The following is a 19,766-nucleotide window of genomic DNA, read 5'->3' as shown; positions in this document are numbered from 1 at the left end:
GGGTGTCTGTAGCTGAAAGATTTGCAAAGCTGAAAAATCTGAAAGTTGAAGAAGTTTAGGAGGATTTGAAAGCAAACTCCATTTGAAAACCATGTTAAAATATTAATGATTATTGATTTATATAAATTCAAGCATAAGAGGTAGAAAGCTGAAAAGTCATAGCCCTCAAGCCAGAAAGGAGCTGAACATTTTAATATTTGAACGGTTTAAATAGCTGAAAGTGTGAAGGAGTTGAAAGGTGCCGCGGAAGAAATAGAAGAAGCTGAAGAATAAAGATTCGAAGAACAATACTTGGAATGCATCGTTAATGCATTCCAACAATTATAATACGGAAATCCATCGTTCTGATTGGTTGAGAGTGAGTCACGAGGGTTACATTATTGAGCGATAATGTACAGTTGCTGTCCACATTGACCCGAGCGTTCCGTATCACTGCGCACTCAAAGTAACAGGTTAGATTTTGCGCGACCGTCGGTGGCCATCGCCGAAACAAGACCCGGAAATCACACAAATGTTCGGTTTCAGGCAATACGAGCTTCCGCAACCGGACCATTAAGGTGGACTTCATCAGCGATGTGAATGAATGAGGTCCGTATGGTGCGGGAGCCGATGCTGTTTGCATGTACGGGGACTATTTTTTCTCTAGACTACCGAGATGCGATATAACGTTTGGTGGCTAATACTATTTTGTGCTGAAAGGCAGCTATTTACTTACTATTTATAATTTCGCTGGTAACCGTATTGTAAAAAGCAATAAGGTACTTGAGGCAGTACTTTATCTTCAATAGTTAACTGTTCGAGGGTTGCCGGGCCTCCGCTGTGCGTCGGGCCTAACAACGCCTCCGAACCGTTACATTATTGGACGATAAAGTACAGCCTCTCGTACCTTATTGCTTTATTGTTGGAATGCATTAAGCATTCCAAGTATTGTTCTTCGAATCTTTATTTCAACTTATTCTTCCGTGGCACCTTTCAACTCCTTCACACTTTCAGCTATTAAAACCGTTCAAATGTTAAAATATTCAGCTGAATAACTCAACGGTGCTTCTCCATGTTTGGTCATGACTCTGTATTCATGCTTGCTGTTAGTGTGTTGGTGTTCATGTAAAAGTTATTGAAGTTGGCATACCTAAAAGATTCTTTAAATTACAAACATTTGTGTAATGTGGTTGTGACGGGGCCCAAGTTTCACTACAAAGCAAACAAACACTGCTGATCAATGAATCGACTTTTAAACAACTGTGTTGTGTTTTATGAAACATATACTTATTGGTTGGAGTTGGAGTTTACCTAGTTCAAGACACCATACTCAAATCCAATTATAATTACCTGAGGCAGGTTATGTAATGTATTATCTTATCCCTGGGGTATTATTGTTGCAAGACAGCAACGTAGCATGTGGGTAAAAAAAGTCCAGTTTCCTTTCTCACGCAAGAGTGACTCATCTTTCTCCCATACGATCTTTGTTATGAATCCCCTTTTTCCTCCCGGCAGCAGCGCGAGGCCAACGCCGGCTCAGCGCGCTCCAGACGCCGCGCGCAGGGTGACGTGTGGGCCGTGATGACGATCAACCGACGGCAGCGCAACTAACGGGAAGCCCGAGTGACGTTATGGATCAACAAGCCCGATTACTGTCTTCGCAGCTCGTTCACAAGCGCAGGCAGGTGGAAGTCGCTCTAACCTGCGGTGTCTTGGCGTGGAGGGAAATCGAGAGGAGCGCAAGACGCAGCTGTGGTTTCCTCAACAACGGCCCTAAAACAGGTACGTCCAACACGAAATAATTGACTGTTGGTTTCAGATTTTTTAAAAAGGAGAAAAAATGTAGTTACCGAACGGCTAAACTGTTGAAGATTTTGAATAATAAATATTGAAACAAAATATGAAAATGACAAAACACAAAAGGTCATAAACAGCCAAGGAAATTACCAATGCTGTTTAGTCTTTTAATACGAGCCTTTATTTCCCTACAATAAATTATCTCACTACCATGTCACCCATGCAAAAAAAGGTCACTGAGCTCCTCATCAGCATCATGCACATGTTGAGGGGGCAACCAGTCGGGTCATGTTGTGACTGTAGATGGGGTCCGTATCCCGACAAGAGCAGGTCACACACGTGGGTTGTCAGATGGAGATAATTATGAGGGGGGGTCTTGTTGATTTCCAGCAAACACTACAAGAGAGCTTTTTTTAAAGTCATGTTATTACGATGTAAACAATGAACATGACCTTTGTTCACAGCTGTAAAGCTTGCACCATGTGGAGGACTTTTCTTTTGTCGAGACATTTGAGTCATTTAGCCGGCAAGGTAAAAAAAGAAATGAAAAAATGAAACAAACATTTGTAGTTAGTTTGTACCAAATCTAACAACCAGAGCACTCAAACTCTATTTTGTGAGCGTAAAGTCTGGCGCTGCTCCACGGATGACAAATTGAATTTGTAGATGGCTTTCTGTCTTTTGCATCAGACAACTTTCACTTAATCCTGTCGTTCTCATAACCTCCTGAGGCTAATGTTTGTTCATCTAGATGAGTTCCCCCGGTCTGCAATTACTGTTCCACATCGAGTGGAGTTATTACAGCTGGCACTGCGCACTCCAGTGTAAACCTGGTCATTGACCTTCCTCAAAGTGGTATCAAGCGCCCTATAATAACCTGCCATAAAGACCTCCATTTATTGAGTCAATGTTCAACACGACTTCACCAAAATCTCCCCCAGTGATCACTGCGACACAACAGCTTATTCTGGAGTTGGCCGGGATGTTGTTTTCAGGAACGCAGCCCTTTATCAGCGGCCGCGACAGCCGAAATAACTCGAAAGAATAGTTATTAAAGAGAAGGTTAGATAATTGTTGTCACATACACTATAAATTTACATTATAGGTGGTTTGAAACAGAGAAAAAAAAGCAGAAAAGAACGAAAAAAGCAACGATATTTGGTAAAAGATTAGTTAGTACAGATTTAACATTTTCTGTCAAGTAACATTTTAAAAGTCAAGATAAAACTGTGAATCAACTGCAGCACTGAGAAGACAGAACAAGTTAATCCCATTTGATGGCAGAAATTCCTGCAGCGTGACTCAAATTTGACAGGTCTTCTTCGGCTCATATTTTTCTTCCCAAAAATGACAATTTCCCACCGAACACCCAACTGACACACAAGTGCCATGAATGCCAAGAGGGACTGATACGAGCGGTAAACACCACTCTGGTCCTAATGCTTTGGTTTAGACAACATTAGCGGATATTACCTCTTAACACTTCAGTGGATTTGGTCGAATCATGAGCTTCAGTCAAGTCTGATGTGCTGAGTAGAGCTCACACAAAGATACACACAGAACCGAATCCATTCACTGAGATAGCCACCGAACTCGGAGTAAATCCTACATAAACATAATCCCAGAGTCACTATTATTATAAAATGCATGCTCCCATTTTGGAGAAAAATCCTCTTTAAATTATGCCAAATGCTTGGAGAGCATCTCCCCTTTCCGACAAATCACCATTCGAGTAATACTTCCTCGGGCCCTCTAAGCCTGGATATCGCTCATGGCCAGGGGGGGTAGATATTTCCTTTTCCATATTGCAGAGCTGGATAGTGAACTAAGGTGTCAGGGATTCACGTGCAGCAATACAGGACGTTTGGAAATCAGGGCTAAATAGGGTATCCGCTTCACAGAATTTCCTCTAACATAACAAATCCTAAATATGTAACCCTGTCCCACATATAACAAGTAAAGAAGAAAAACAAAGCTGCGGGATTTTGTGCATCATTAACCCATAGAACTACAATAAGTCTCAAAAGTTATGAAAGAAGGAGAAATAAGGCTCGAACCATGCTACAAGCACTGTGTCTTGGTCTGTGTGAGTCTGCACTTGCTATTTTGTATAAGTGGATGCACATGAATGTGTGTACATAATATTGGGCCAATACATCCAGTTGATGTGGAACTATTTGACTGGATAAGTGAGCTGCCAGAAGATCAACACCATCGTCAGCCGTCATGCTCTCAACCTCGCTCTGGCACTGCGGGTGAAGTCAGTAATCGGCTTCATCCTCTTAAGGAACACAACCCTCTGTAATACATTGTATGGCCATTTCTGGACTATTTGCATGGTGGACTAACAAGGACCATCCCAATGATCTAAACAAAGCAAATGAAAATTAATTTTGAGTCATGTATTATTGACCTCCTTTTGGCACATGTAGCGATCTAGCAGCGCTGCTGCATCCCCATTGACAGTTCTGCTGTTATATCTTCCACCTTCGCTGGTCTTCCTTCTCCATCTGTTTGCCTAAGCCCTGACTCGACAAACCCAGTGTGCCTGGGAGAAATCCACATGTCTTGTTTGACAGCTCACTGCCATGTGTACCCAGGCAGATCTGTGCTTTGTAATCTAAAGCGGGGGCGCCCAATGCACAGACCTGTCTGTATGCTGGGAGACGGCAGCAGAGGGGGGTGAGCGAGACGCCGAGAAATAAACAGAGCCAGAGAACAACAGCTGGAGGTCGGGTAAACTGTATTACGGTGTGTACTGCGTGGCTGGCCCGCCATACAGGCCCCTTCATTACATCGATTTGTGTTTATTTACCTGCTGCTTGCGTCTGTGGGAGCAAACAGGAGGACCTCTAAAGCTAATTACACAAGAGTGAATGACCTGGAAAAGGACGTGAGGGTGTGATTCAGTGACAAAGTGCTTTCGTCTCCCTGGTAGGACATCCACCTAAGGTCATAAACTCATATTTTTTGTGTATATTGCAGTGCACCTGTATCTAATATGTAGCATGGCGCCAAAATTAAGCTAAATTATTAGGTTTTATCACCCGACAAAATGGAAATCTCGGAAATGCAATGTACGAGCAAAGCAGGAACGGTAGAGCAGCTTCATGACTAGTGTGGGGACACCTGCAAATGCAACCCTTTCCTTAAGCTTGCACTCGCACATTTTCAGTGCCAAAACCTCAGTAACAATAAAGGGATTACAAACTGATCCACTGTGTAGAGGGAGGGGTGCAGGGAACAACAGGAGAATATGAATATGATGACAGCTTGTTGTTGTCTGAGGACAAAGAGAAGGTGAGGCCAGGCTCTGGGTTGGCACAGATATCATATACACAAAATCTCTTGTTCACACACACACATGGGATGTCCCGCGTCGAGATAATCGCTTGTAATATCATCGCCAATTATATCAAATACTCATTTTTGCCCGATTGGAGAATTTCAACCCACGTTTTCAGTGAGATGCCACACGGTCTTTGGATTGCAAGAGGGGCGGGTTCATGGTCCACTGAAGTACCACAGCACAGGTACTTGATCCACTATAAAAGTACTGAAATTGAACCAATTTAGTCTAAACTTGCTGCTACTAAAGTACGTTAAGGTCCCTCTTCAGTCGTCACAAGGGAAAAATACTAACCCGCCTGGGCAGAGCTGCTTCCTGCTTGAAACCCATCAAAGGCCCAGGATGCACCGGCATCCTGAAGGGGACAATTTATTTCAATGGAATCGCTGCAATCAAAGAGCTGCATTAAACTGACACCCAAAGCACCATTACCTTAACCCTGTGAGATCCTTTATTTTGTATCTTTAGGATATAATTGTTCCCAAGAACAGATTTTTAGCCGTCCAGGTAGTTTAAAGGCCACGTCCCTGATTTTCAACTCTTCGCCTTCTCCTGTCCATGTCCTTCTTAAAAATTGTTATATTTTGGCAATTTACTAGGGTTGTCCGAGGGAGTAATGAATGCCTGGTTAAACTGATAAAAAATATGCCACCTGTGATGAGCATCATTTAAAAAAATCAAGTCGAAAGGCTTTGGCGCCACTGATGCATACAGTCATTTAAAATACAAATTCACAGATTGTCTAAGAATCTGCGGGTCCTGAGCATTTAGTTCCTTAAAAAAAGTCACTAACGATGTACGAGTTGGGAATTACATTCATGATCTCGGCAAAGCAACACACGGCCATTACCAGAATTTGGGGTCTATTTCCTGAGGCTGCACATCAGTAACATGCCAGGGGTTGTTCTCACGGGTGCTCCTTGTTCTCTTCTTCTTTGAACTTGGCCCGATTTCCATGGCGGTCAACTAAAACCTCATGCGGGGAACATGAAGCCTGAGCTAAAACTTCACAAGTTGTTTGACGACACTGCTGCTGCTGCTGTTGATGTTTTCATGAAAAACAATTGTTGGATTTCTGCGCACAGCAAAAGTAATGTAATTGTCCTGCTGTTATCAGTTAATCAACTCAATACTCCAGTTAGATTCAAGCCAATATTAATGCAGTACTTATTGGGCCTAAGCAGTAAGTACTGTATTTTGTCCATGCTTCATTTAGATATCACAGCATTTTAAATCATAACCATGAATCTTGTAAATGATCTGCACCCTACTTCTTTACCAAATACTTTTTGCAAGTCAAAAAGAGTAAATAGTTATTCTTTTCATGACCCACTTAGCTAAAAATCTACAACTTTATACAAAAACATTGGATATCAATATTGTGTGGCAGCCTCAAGTGTTTACTGTATTCTCTGAGTGGGAATCGGGAGGAACACAAAGCGTCACACTCCAGGCCAGAGTCATTTAATCACTACTTCTCTGAATATTGTAGAAATTACATTAATAATGTCTGTGTTTTCATTTCAAGCGAAATATAATTGCATTGGGCTGCTTGTGACATGAATTTCTTGAGGTTTGTTTTTCTTGGAGATGTTAGGCCTCGTCCTCTTGCATCCAGGGATCTTATTTGGTAGCTGAAGAAGGATTGAAGCAGCGGCTTGGCTGCCACAACTTTTTCCCCCATAGGTATCATCTTAGCTTTGCAGAGACAAAACATTTGAAAGCTTCCTTCCAAATGCAAAACAAGTTCCAGGCGTTAGAAAATAAACCCTCGCAGGTAGTCAAGGCCCTCAGCTGACATTAACGCAGCCCTGTGGTATGAATAGGCAGCACATACCTTCTGACTGCCTATGCTCAGATTCTTTACAAGCACAAAGTATGTCATAGCAGAGAGGCTCTGCCTCGTATGGCCGAGGGCTTAGCATGTAGCTTAGCGACCGCACTGAGCTAGAGAAAGTGGGGAATAGGTTGCGTGGGTGGGTGTGCGTGTGGCTATGTCTTCTGTGTGTGTGGTGGTGGCGGCATTATTGTGTAGTTGAGTGTGTGCGTGGTTATGCCTCCAGTGTGTGTGTGTGTGTGTGTGTCTGTGTGGAAGTGCTATTGGAGCAGTGATGGAATGTTGGAATGTCACGAGTTGATTTCCAGTTCCTTCCCTAACACGGTTTACTGTGGTTTTTGGGCTTTCTGCTCGTTTGTTGGTTTAATTTGACTCATTCAAAAGACTGGCCTGACGAGTGAGGGAGAGAAATGTCGCCTGCACTGACTCGGTGATTAATGTCGGCTTTTTGTCTTGGACAGATGATTTGCCCAGGATTTCATACATTTTTCATCTTTCGGATTTCACCGTAAGCCAGGAAGCGTATCATAACAAACATGTAAATGTGTAAAACTGGAGATAAGATATTCCTATGTTTTCCCATGATTTTTTTTGCACAAATCGGGTACTAGGGGGGTCTTAGAATATGTAACAAAAAGTAAAGGCAAGATTTTGTGTTGAATTCTCTCCTCTATATCTAATACAGTGGTGTAATTTTGGCTTCCTTCCAACCACACATGCAACATATTACCAAAGATTTTGCTCATCTGCGTACGTTTGCATCATCCTCGATACGCCTAATCTATTTCCTCAAGACAACGGAGTGATTAACCAGTCTAATATGTTGCTCAACAGGAGTAAAAAAAGATGACGTTTTTTCTCACATTCTCATGCACGTTTTCAGATGGACGGTTTAGATCAGCTGCTCAAAAAATGATCTATTTGTATAATATACTCCTTAAAGTGTGACACACTGACCTGAATGCATAGACTGTATCCTAAATGTCATTGTCAATACTGAGCCGTTTTTTCACAGATGTCATGTTAGGAAAAGCACAAGTGTAAATAATTAAACGCATATGGTTGCCTTCCAGTTAGACTTTGGCTTCAGGGTTCTTGCACCAGTTATGCTGACTCACTATTACACTCAGAATCAGGAACATTTATTGGACTTTGGAAATTGTCATGGTGGGTGGTGAATACGTGGAACAAAAGAGAATAATAATAATAGAGTATGAAATAAAAGCCATTAGCTTTGTCTCCGTGAAGCACAAAACGGAGGACGACAAAAACGCTCTGTCTCTCCCCGCCAGCAGCTGGAGTTTTGTTCAGTTTGTTAGACAGTGAGCTCACATTGGAAATAAACATGCCTGGCAGAGGCGTGCGAGAACCACGTTTGCCTCGGCCCATTTTTCTCTCCGGATTTCCACTGCGCGAGTAAAACTGAGCGCACCTTTCACCAAGATGTCGAGTAATTCCACTGAAGTCAGCAGAGAAGTGTCCTGGAGTTGTTACACAGATGTTCATGAGCTCGTCTCTGGTAAAAGAGCTTCAAGAATCCCAGCAGAAAACAGAATTAACAACAAAAACAACAAAAAAGAATGAGCACCGACAGCCCAAAGCAGTCATTTGAGGCTGCAGCTCATGTTTTTGGTTGACTTTTCTTAATATGAAAAACCTGGCTTCTTTGCTTGAGAAGAAAATAGTACGTAAGAAAAGACTTTAAGGCACACTTACACATCTTTTTCCTGACCTGCAGCCACAGGTGTGAATAAATGGTACGCGCTTAAACATGTATGAATGTGTAAGCCAGTAACTTTCTATATTCGGTTATATATGTAAAGTCAACACCAAAAAATCTCATTGGCAGAACATTTAGGGGCCATATTTCAAATGACTAGAATGAAACTGCTGGTTATTTATTTATTTTACCTAAATAAAGCTGTTATAAACATGGCCATATCTCTTTCTGTCAAAGTGTGAATATCGATAGCTATAAAAGTATTCATGCCGGCATGGCGCATCATCTTTATTTGAGAAAGAAATGAAATCCCATTTCCTCAGAGTCCTGGGAGAGAAATAATATGTTGTGCCTCCCTCCGATCCATTTCACCATATCGGCTGAATACATTTGTAGGAGAGACTGGAATGCCTGTATGTGATGCAGTTGAAGAGGTCAGTTAAAGTCATTGCAAGGAATAATGCTCCTTCTGAGCACAAAAGTGCATTTCTGAAGTTGTTCCGTTAGGAGCGCAGCAATCATTTGTACTTGAACACTCAATTTCATACATTAAATCTTCTTAAAATATAGAAATGGTTCACAAGGAAAATCATACATAATTCTTTCATCTAAATTCCCCCTCTGTTGTCCAATCTGTTTCATACTCGGACCATCTTGTCCTTACTTACCAGCATGGTACCAGTAACTCCCTTTGTTTTCCTAATCTCTGCCTTTTTTAATACCCCTTAAATCATTTGATGTGACTCAGCAGCCCTTTAAGGCAACTGAACCCCTCCCATCTCTCCACTGCCGAGGCTGTACCAGATCCCGCCATACTCCACTAATTCTGTAAACCATTCAAACACTGCCAAAGTCTTTCATCCCAGATCCTTCTAAACTAGCAGACTGAATCCTGCTCCCTGTGGGGGAAAAAATGGAACAAGACGACGCAGTTTGTTCCCAAACACACACCAGCTCTCTTGGGATATGGCTGTTACTGCTTTTGTGAAAACTAAAGCTAAGCCATTCTTAGGTCATAAGTTGTGGATGAAGCTGTCTTCATTCTAAATGGGAAAACTAAACTTAATTAAACCTAATTTCCTTGTTTGTGAGCAAAAGTTTGCACATTCACACATGCAGCATTATTTGCATTCATTTGATGAATGTTAGTCCCAACAGTCTACCTTTTTGTCTACAGCTCTTAAGCTGCTAAATGTTCAATTCCTCAAGCAGTCGCTAACTTTGGTTCCTGGTAGGAAGCATATAGCAAGCTTGTATGTGAGCCTTTCCAATAAAACAGCTGCCTGGTGTCCCCCAACACCTGGTACATCTGGAAACGAGGCTGATCAGTTCGAGAGACAATTTGAAAAAAAAAAGGTTGTGGGCCATTAAAACAATAATCTGGAATGAATGAGGGGATCTACGGAGGTGGTGGTACTTAGTGGTTTTGTTTCTATAAGTAACCCTTTACCCATGGTAATGTGATCCATTGCTATCCAAAATGGATTTTTGCAGCTTTTATGCTCTTTACAAAAAGTATGAATGATGTCTGGCAATACGTCTTATAGTCACTTCCATGATTGCTTTGGTTTGTCGTATACAACCTATGAGAATGTATTGTACAGACTAACAGTGCTGATTATTGTTTTGTAATGCAGTTGAGTAAAATACTAATGTATGCATGCTTCTCCAGCCTCCAGCCATGCTGTTCAGGTGGGTGAAATAGTGGCTGTCCTAAAGACCAAAAACGCTGACGAAGACTACGCCGAGACCGGGAGGAGTCCGAAAAAGGCAAAGCAGCACTCCCCCCTGTACCCCTTTGCTTTCACAGGTACAAATCCTACACTGATATTCACACTCGAAGGGACATTACTCCACCAATGCAACCGTTGAGTCAAGGCAGTTCATTTGGCGAGTACATTAATCACCTTCTGAAAAAAAACGTTTGGATTATGTTTTGCGAAGTTTAGAATGCACTGCTTTTATTACGGAGGAGGGGGGGTGTATGAAATAAAAGCCATTAGCTGGGCCGCTGCTGGAAGAAATACAGTACGTTCTTTGTTCTGTCCAACAAAGGTTGCCCGAAGAGAGTTTTTGATCCCCGTCACTTTCATTTTACTAGAATAGCTCAATGCCACATCACAGTCACATTTTGAGCAAGTGGGCCAGAAGCTTGAGTTCAGCTCCACCAATCATAAGTGATCTGACACTGGAAATAAGCCTGTAGACAGCTCCGCAGTCTGAATGTAATGCATTAACAAGAGAGTCCCTCACAGCTCAGCCGGCTGGGTCGAAGATGGCAGCCTGCCAGTGACTTATGGGCTAATGCTTGATTTAGAGTCATTCGATTAAATCCAAACAAGATCGGATTTACATTATTTATCACAGCCAAATGTTAAAAATTACCGCGCTAATGTGAGCTTTTACTGGCATTAGAGTGCGTCGAGCCAGACACAACTGCATTCCCACGACCTTTGGGAGCTTGGCTTCAAAGACGCATTCCCGTCAGCTTTCACCTGACTATGTAACTTATTAGAGGATGATTTTTTTTAGACACACACCCCTGAATGTCACCACAAGCACGAGGTACCGTGCTTGCCTGAAAAGTTAACTTTCCTATCTGATGAAAAGAATGCTTAGTGTGATCATTTCACTGTGGAGTGCTTAGTGAGTGAATTCTGCTGTCAAAGTGCTTAGTGAGGGATTTTATTTTCTTCTTTTTTCTCTGTAACGTAAATATTTCAGGATTGTTCAGAGCATTCAGATATTATGACTCTTCTTTTTCTCTGCACAAATAAATACATAAATGCATATGAGAGTTATGTAAAACTGGTCTGTGCTGATACACAGACCAGTTTTACATCAACTCTCATATGCATTTATTTGTTCCTTATACACACTCACACATCTGATTGACTTATGGATTAAGCCAGGGTTCATTCTCAGATCCTGTCTGCAACATAAGGGTTTAGTGAGGAAAGTGAAGACCTTATTTATCACAGATTCTCTTGATTTAATGATTTCTTTTGCAGGTGCTCTTTTACCATTTGCGGCCTGACGTCCAGGTGTCGGTTTATTAAGGGTTGGATTGCTGCAAATTCCTGTGTGCCCTGACCTAGAAGGTTGACCATTACTGCTAAAAAAGCTTTGGTAAATATAAACAAGCATAATGCAGCAAACACTTTGTTCCTTCTGTTTTGTTCCTCTTCAGTTTCCTACATCAGAAGAAGGCGGCAGCACCAGTGGCGGTGCAGAGATGTCACATTCCACTCTGCTAACGAGGGGCTCTGCGACCAGTGGATCCAAGTTATCAATGAGCAGTTATCAATACTCAGTATGTACTATTTAATGATGTTCCCTAACCGAAGTGGTGATTTACCTTGAACTTACTCAGAGGTTTCCAACATTATCAGAATTGGTTCAATGACAGTGTGGCATAAAAATTCCACGCATTGCTATCTGGCTTGGTGAGCATGAGGATAAATCAAAGTGGGGATCGCAAATCATTGAGCCGCTCCGCACAGAGCCGAAGGGTTAATGTGGCAGCAGGAAGAGTCTAGTAAGTAGCACACTACTTTGTGTGAAAGTCACAGTTTTTGGGAGCTAGTTGACTAGTACTGTTTGGTCCAACCCTAAAAAATCTTTCAGCATCACTGGAGTCCACATTTTCAATTAGATGCCACTAAATTCTACACACACACACATACACACACACAGAACTCCCGTTTTGAAGTTTGTCAGGTTGAAAGACGTTTGAAAGAGTTTGATGCAAAAACGTCCAATGGGAATTATTCCTGTTGCTGTGATCCATTTCCATTGCAAAAAATTCTTATTGTATCTAGTTTTTATGTCCACTCAACACAACAAAAACCTAACCAGAGTGTTTGGTTAAGTACACAATACATCAACTGTACCCTAAATGTGATTCTACTGCCAGCTGTCATTGATAAAACGTTATCCTAGTCTTTGGCAGCAGGCTCCCCGAAGCTGGAGCTGGAGATATGACATGACTTGGAAAAGATATCTCTGGCTATTTTGTCTCTCACACAGATGACCCGGAAGGACACGCAAACATTTAAAAGAACCCATAAATTCAGTTTTTCTGAATTTCCGTGCTATGTTTATGACAATCTGTCCTTTGTCTGAAACAACATTAAGATTGGACCATAAGATGAACTGCATCACAGTTCATTCTGCAGGGAGGAAGCGAGTCATCCATGAAGATCAGGCTTTTTATCTCTCAAGCAATTTCAATAGCTGTCAGCAACGGGCACAAGGGGATATCCAATTCAGTCTTTTTTTATTTTTGAGAGGTTTATGGACTGCTTCATTGGAACACCACTTTACAGTATATTAGATAAGTCACTGTAACGCTTGAGGAAAACGTTTGAAGCACCGAGATTCTTCAAAGGATGCTTTTATTGCGAGGAATATTGATGGTGTTTGAGGCAAACAAAAGGGAAAGGACAATGCCTTTACACATTTATATCCCAAAGACCCGGCAACTCTTACAATAAATATTAGGTTATCATTCCACAGTGCATATTGAGTTCCTATTTCTATTTAGGAGGAAACAGTAGATCATTAGCGTTCAAAACAAGACATGTTTCTATGAGCTTTTCTACGTGTAAAGCAGACTGTAAGTGTGCATCATTGTCTATTAAAAAAAAGAAAAACCTCCTCTTATAGATAGTACCTCACAGGTACAGACTTAAAGGATGGAGCAAGCAAAACCCAATAGTCTGATGAAACATACAAATGGTGCTTTAACAAACATTAAGGAGCATACTTAAAATGCAATTATTATTGTTTGCATCCAGCCTAATGTCCAGATGTGCTCTATGGAATCTTCATTTCTGTGTCCTACCTTTCAACATGCTTTTTATTTATTTAAATAGGAAACTCATGACTCATGAAAATGTACATAACGGCGCGTCATCCATCCAAATCTTGACATCATGCGGAATAGGTTTTCCAATGATGAATTAACATATTACATGACCATATAAAGGTTATTATTTCACCATCAGTCACTACACATTGAGCTTTATTACTTGTTTGACCTAGTTAAGTGCAAAATATAACGCTTTACACTTATAAAGTGATCGCAAAGTAATTCCACGTTTGAGATCTTCAGGATTTAGTGTGTAACCAGCATGTGAAAATCAAAGTGTAAGATGGGTTTAGCACATTTGAAATGGCCTAGTCGGCTCCACTTGGCAGGATGAATCAATTCTAGAAGATAAACTACATTCATTGTGAAGATGAAGCTCTTGTGTGTTCAAGAGGGTTAGTCTCCTCCACAGTACACCTTTACATTCCCCATTGACAATTCATTCATGTGATCTAATGGAAACTTTTGTCTTATTGCCAAACAAATATACCCCCCTATTTTTCATTGTGCTCATTTAACTCCCGATCGCAATCCATTAATTTCCAACTGGAGCAGCTGCTGTATCTCAGTTTGTTGTCCTAAACGCAGTCTTACACAACAGCCATAAACAAGCCATTTTGTATTCTCCACCGCAGCACTCTGTGGCTTTATCACCGAATGATGCAGCGCCTTTGAATTGCTTCACACTCCTCCCATAGTCCGTAGAAACACCATTTATTTCTTCAGAGGCGTGTTTTGGCAACCAGTCACTTTGAGTGAGCGTTTTGCGAAAAGTCTCTGCTTAATGAAAACGTCATCAAGCTGCTTGTCAGCGACACAGTTGTAGACAAAAGAAAAAAAAACCGTATATACTGAACCTTTTCAATGACTATCTCACACCTCTCCCTCTCTTTGCAGCCGACCGACCTAAGAGCCTCCTGGTGTACATCAATCCCTGCGCGGGAAAGCAGCGGGGGAAGCGCATTTACGAGCGGAAGGTGGCTCCACTGTTTGGCCGCGCCTGTATCTCAGCTGACGTGATCGGTGTGTCCCTCTCAGTGGCTTTCCTCAACATTTAAATAAAAAACGAGTCTCGCTGGCCGCTGTATAGATCTCCACTGCCGATGTGGCCTCTCCAAAGGGGCCGAAGAGCCTTGCAAGGATATGATTTGGCTGATGGCATCATTAATCTCACCACCACCTTAATCGAAGCTGTGATAGTGGATAAGCTTGGGTATCCAAAACACATATATTATTCAATAAGTGTTTGCAACTGCTACACATCGCCTGCGGTATTGATGGTGCATCTGTGTGAATGCTATTCACTCTGGGCATCCTGCAGCTTCAGGATTCTAGTGATTCTAGGGTCTAGTGCTCATTATGCAGCCCAATATATACAAAAGCTGAAATAGGTTGTCATGTGCCAAGGTGCCTTTTCCTCTCTCTGAGCATTAATGAACACGGCATGTTCCACGGAGTCTGCCGAACTTTTCCTTGTCTCGTTCTTCAAAATGCTAGTGCTAGTCCGCCTGCAAAGAGTCAATTGTTTTGTCAGTACATTCCCTTGAATTGACGTTGCATTAAAACTCGCCATTTGATTTGTTCCCATAGTTACAGAGCGGGTCAATCATGCCAGGGACCACTTGAACACGGAGGCCAATCTTGACAAATATGACGGGTGAGTGCTCAAGCCAGGTAGCTGAAGCTTTTAGGCGTTCAGCGCTCGCTCTTCTTCACTGTGACACAAGTTTATTCTGTTGACGTTGTCGGATAGACTTTGGAGAGACTCCCCCAAGAGCTGTGCATCAATGATTGCACATTAGGAGTTTGTTATGAGGCCACGTTGTGCAATAACCTTTGTTATGTTAAATTGTATTCACAAATTGTTTCTCACACGTTCACTTCTCACACACACGCACTCAAACATACACACACAAACACACACACACACACGCACACAATCACAAATGAAGACTTCATTATCTGCTTTTGTAACCATTAGTCCACTGTATTTTCACATAACAAATAGCTATTTGATGCAATATTAATGCTCTGAGCAAACAGTGTATTTCTAATGATCTCAGGTGGCATTTCCTGGGAGTTGGATATCTGTAACACGGCCTGACTTTTGATCACCGCTATATTCTTCTGATACGGATTTCCTTTCAGCAGGCAGGCAAATATTATTAAGAATGGTGGTAATGTAACAAAGAGACACTGTTCATCCTTCCTGTCATGACTTCATCCTTCAACCTCAAAGTGTGTGATACGTAAACATTCTGACCTGATAAGGGTGTTAACGAAAAAACAGATCCCCAAAATTCACGGTATTCTGTTCTGGGATTGTGCATTCCCCCATTTTGTCAACATTGTGGAAATGCCGCCAATTATGTTGTCCAAAACCACTTCCAATAACTAATACAATCAATGTACAAAACAGTCACATAGCTTTATGTTTTAAACAGTTCATAATGCAACTCGCTACCGCGGACAAAGACTCAAATGCAGTTTAAAGCCCAACATACAGGTCATGACTCTCCAGCCTCTATTCATCAGATATTCCATCCAGAAAATCATGGTTGGAGTCCATTATGCTTTTCCTCTGGAGTTTATATAATTCAAAAGTCCATTTCTGCAATTCTTTGAATGGATTTTACAAAAGAGTCATCCTGGGAGGCACAGGATGATACCATTTAGCGAATGTCGTCAAGGTCTTGTGGCTGTATGTAATTATCTTCATGAATCCGCACATGTAATGAAACTCTTTCACATCCATGTAAGCCACTTGTTATTTGTTGAACCATCTGAAGTTCAACAGATGCGAAACTTGTGTACTGTACATTATTTATATGCCTTGTCCAGGATCGTGTGTGTGGGGGGAGATGGGATGTTCAGTGAGATCCTGCACGGCCTGGTCACCAGGATCCAAACCGACAACGGCGTGGACCAGAACCAACAGGATGCCAAACTGCTGCCGTGTGGTCTACGCATTGGGATCATCCCTGCTGGTGAACTTTGGATTTTATATCCCATAAAAACGTGTCCAGGGTTTGCATGAAGTTCCTGAAGCCAAAAATAATTTAGCCCGGCAATGACTATCCCAGGGACTCCGGCGTGTTGGCCTCTAGCACAGCGTGTGCTAGGGACGGCCCTTAGACATTGAGCATGTAATTATCTACCTACTTTACCAGCTCTGTTTTTAATGACCAGCACCAACAGAACAGACAGCATTGCGCAGACAACTGCCTTCGGCGACGTGTCCTTAATGGGTCGTCTGTGAACTGTTAAGCTGAGGGAGCTATATTCTTCACGGTAAGAAAACGAGAATGATTTGCGAGGGGCGGTCGATTGTGGTAACATGAGGGGGCGGGGCCACAGTACAGTACGACCTGTCTGTCACTGACAGACGTGGTGAGCGATTCCCACAGTGAAACACCGAACAAAGTTAGAAAAAGAACTTCCAATGTCGTATGAAAAGAATTTTACTTTAGTGTTTATATAGTAAATAACACAACATATTTCTTTCGACAAGGAGAGAGATCACATTATGGTTAACTAAAAGCATGGAGTCTGATTAAAAAAGAAAATCATAGATTAATACCACTCTTTTTTAGCAACTCAGTCGAGCACATGTCTGTATGTGAAGGACAATTAATGAAATATAAAAACGAATATTGTTTACTTAAAACTAAGCAATTGAACATCATCTCGGGCTAACATTACAACTACATAAGGCCAAGATGCTTTTGACACAAACAATAATATAGTCACAACGTACTTTTATCAATACACATGACAATTAACAATAATTAATTAACACATATTACTGTCACGGTTTGGGTTTGTTTCCGGTTTTATTTTGTAGTTTCCTGCCGCTCGTGTCCCTGGTTTAGCTTCACTTCCTGCCCTGCCGTGTCGTGTCCCTGATTGTTTCCACCTGTGTCACCTGGACCAGTTTTGCCCCTAGGCAATTTTTTGATTCTGGAATAAAGTCTTTATTATTTGGAAATCTGCGGTTGAGTCCTGCTCCTGCCTTACCCGACGTCACAATTAGACCTAATGCTCTTGGAAATCTTATGACAAACAGTTTCAAGACATGAATGTTGGTTAATTACAGCCCCCTTGTGGTCTTCACAGGGTTTCTATGTCCATATTCGCCCTGTGCTGTTAATAATCACTATTATTGATTGCCATGGCATATTGTGAAAACTGGTGCGCAAGAAAATTCAGGAAAATGAAAATTATGGCATGCGAAAGAGTAAAGTATTGAAGTTCCAAAACGATTGCCCCCCTTTGAGGGGGATACTTTAATGGATAGTGTTTATTTGTTTTGTCCTTTGGAGGGTCAATCATTCCAAGGGCCATGAATAAAAACGTGCTGTGAGACATTTTGAGATCACTGTAATTTTCACGAGGATAGAAACACAGTGCATGGAGACCAATGAAGCTATTTGGTGCACAGCTTGATGTTACAAACTGGTTTAAAAATTAGCTCAGGACACAGCAAATTATTTTAAGGCCAATTACAATCAATTTGCATGTGTTCATTTACCCATTCACAATTACAGATGAAAGAAAATGTTATATGTGTAACGTCTAATATTATCACTTCACTACAGCTCAATAAGGTGAAGTTGTTAGTAAAAATGAAGGGCTTCAGAGACCAAAGCTCTCAAGTAGATGTAGTGGTTCAAAAGCGGTTTTGAAATGTTATCGGTATGCTATTCATGCAAGGACAGCAGGACTTAAGTGGCTAATTGTGCTCTGGTTTGCTTTCACGTCAAGAGTTGAACAAGGCCTAAAGTGACCACGGCAATTCTCTCAATTTCTTAATTAAAAGCAGGTTTTTGCCATTGCTCCCAAAGTATTGTTAAAGTAAGGGCAAGCTGATGAGCTCTACAGCTTAAATGAAGAAAAAAAGAGTTTCTGCCGTAGGCTTTCACTGACAGAAATGACTGCGGACAATTAGTCAGGAAAAGACTTTTTGTAAGAATAGCAGCAGCAGAAAACATCTACAATCTTAAAATGACATGAAAGCATCCAAATATACCATGAATTGATCCCAATAAAAATGATAATTTGTGTAATTTCTGGGAAGGTACTAGACAAGTTTGAATCCTACTTTTGTCTCTCTTGCTAATCTCCCATGAGGACGGAATAAAATGACAAGTGGTGTTCACCGATGATTATAATACATAATATATATTATGTGTGTGTGTGTGTGTGTGTGTGTGTGGAGGCTAAGCCAACGCTTTAAGCCACTGAGGCATTTTGTCCGGAAAACCTAATTGACGCGCCGCTGTTGTACCATGAAGGATGAATGAGAGTCCTGTAACCTTTGTGTTACGTTGAAAACGAGTCCATTTATTTGCCAACTTTTTCTTGTCACGCGTTGATCCACACATCCACCCGATTATATATATATATATAATCTAGCCACAATATTACACTGACAGAGAGGTTCCATGACTAAAATGATAATGGCTATTATAGTCTTTGAACTATTTCCTCCCATACACTGTTCTGTTGAAATAACTTACAGAGCACCAATGTGTGGTATCCGCAGCTGAAAGTAGTCCCCAATAAATACAGTCTGTTTCTGTTTGTGGGACATCTGCCAAAATAGTGCTTACTCTTATAGTAAGTTGTTTTCCCTTTTCTACTAGTTGAAGCATTTATAATTTAGATACGATGAGGGACGAGAGCTAAAGCAAAAGGTAGGGATGTCGGAAAAATTGATGTTGCTCATCGGGACGCGGCAGAATTTCTTTTTATTATTTTTATCAGTATCGCTGTCAAATTGATGTAAAGAGTAAGATATTAAAACCCTCAATGCCGAAATTCAAATTAAGAGTTGCGATCTCATTTATGGCCTTGTCATCGTGCTGTCATATCCACAAATTGCTTGTTTTGTTGGATGTTTTCTCAAATGCTGCCGTACCACTGGCACTGCCTGCAACCTTGCAAGGGGCTTTTTTTTATTACAGAAATAGACCTTGTGTTATTCATAGGTCCTCTTGTCTGGTTCAAAAGGGTTCACTCTTGTCGTTAAGAGACACAGCCGTACATGCAGCTATAAATACATGAATGTACCGAGGATGAGAACGGTAAACATACCCTTTGTGGGGCGGCACCAACAGCCACGACTCCATTGTTGTTGCTGAGATGAAGATGATTTCACTGCTACAATGTTACATGGCAAGACAATGTTGGGGGAACTGCAGATAAAAAG

At 41.4% G+C, this 19,766-nt stretch overlaps 1 protein-coding gene across 8 annotated transcripts in view; it reads left to right on the top strand.

The window, feature by feature from the left end:
* Positions 1 to 384: 384 nt before the first annotated feature.
* cerk (ceramide kinase) overlaps positions 385 to 19,766 on the top strand; it is a 33,302-nt gene continuing 13,920 nt past the window's right edge. For 4 of the 8 annotated variants that reach the window (XM_078101626.1, XM_078101625.1, XM_040174702.2 and 1 more), the window contains exons 1-7: positions 393 to 588; positions 1,495 to 1,761; positions 10,355 to 10,492; positions 11,873 to 11,995; positions 14,453 to 14,578; positions 15,146 to 15,212; positions 16,397 to 16,542. In XM_078101626.1, coding sequence (XP_077957752.1) covers positions 1,611 to 1,761; positions 10,355 to 10,492; positions 11,873 to 11,995; positions 14,453 to 14,578; positions 15,146 to 15,212; positions 16,397 to 16,542 — 751 coding nt within the window. In that variant the 5' untranslated portion in view covers positions 393 to 588; positions 1,495 to 1,610. Of the gene's footprint in view, positions 623 to 1,494; positions 1,762 to 10,354; positions 10,493 to 11,872; positions 11,996 to 14,452; positions 14,579 to 15,145; positions 15,213 to 16,396; positions 16,543 to 19,766 lie in introns of all 8 variants that reach the window. The other 4 variants (XM_078101623.1, XM_040174703.2, XM_078101624.1 and 1 more) reach the window with 2 other exon arrangements.

This window comes from Gasterosteus aculeatus, chromosome 4 (assembly GCF_964276395.1).
Source record: "Gasterosteus aculeatus chromosome 4, fGasAcu3.hap1.1, whole genome shotgun sequence".
In the NCBI taxonomy this organism is placed as follows: Eukaryota; Metazoa; Chordata; class Actinopteri; order Perciformes; family Gasterosteidae; genus Gasterosteus; species Gasterosteus aculeatus.
This window is presented reverse-complemented; position numbering and strand designations above follow the sequence as displayed.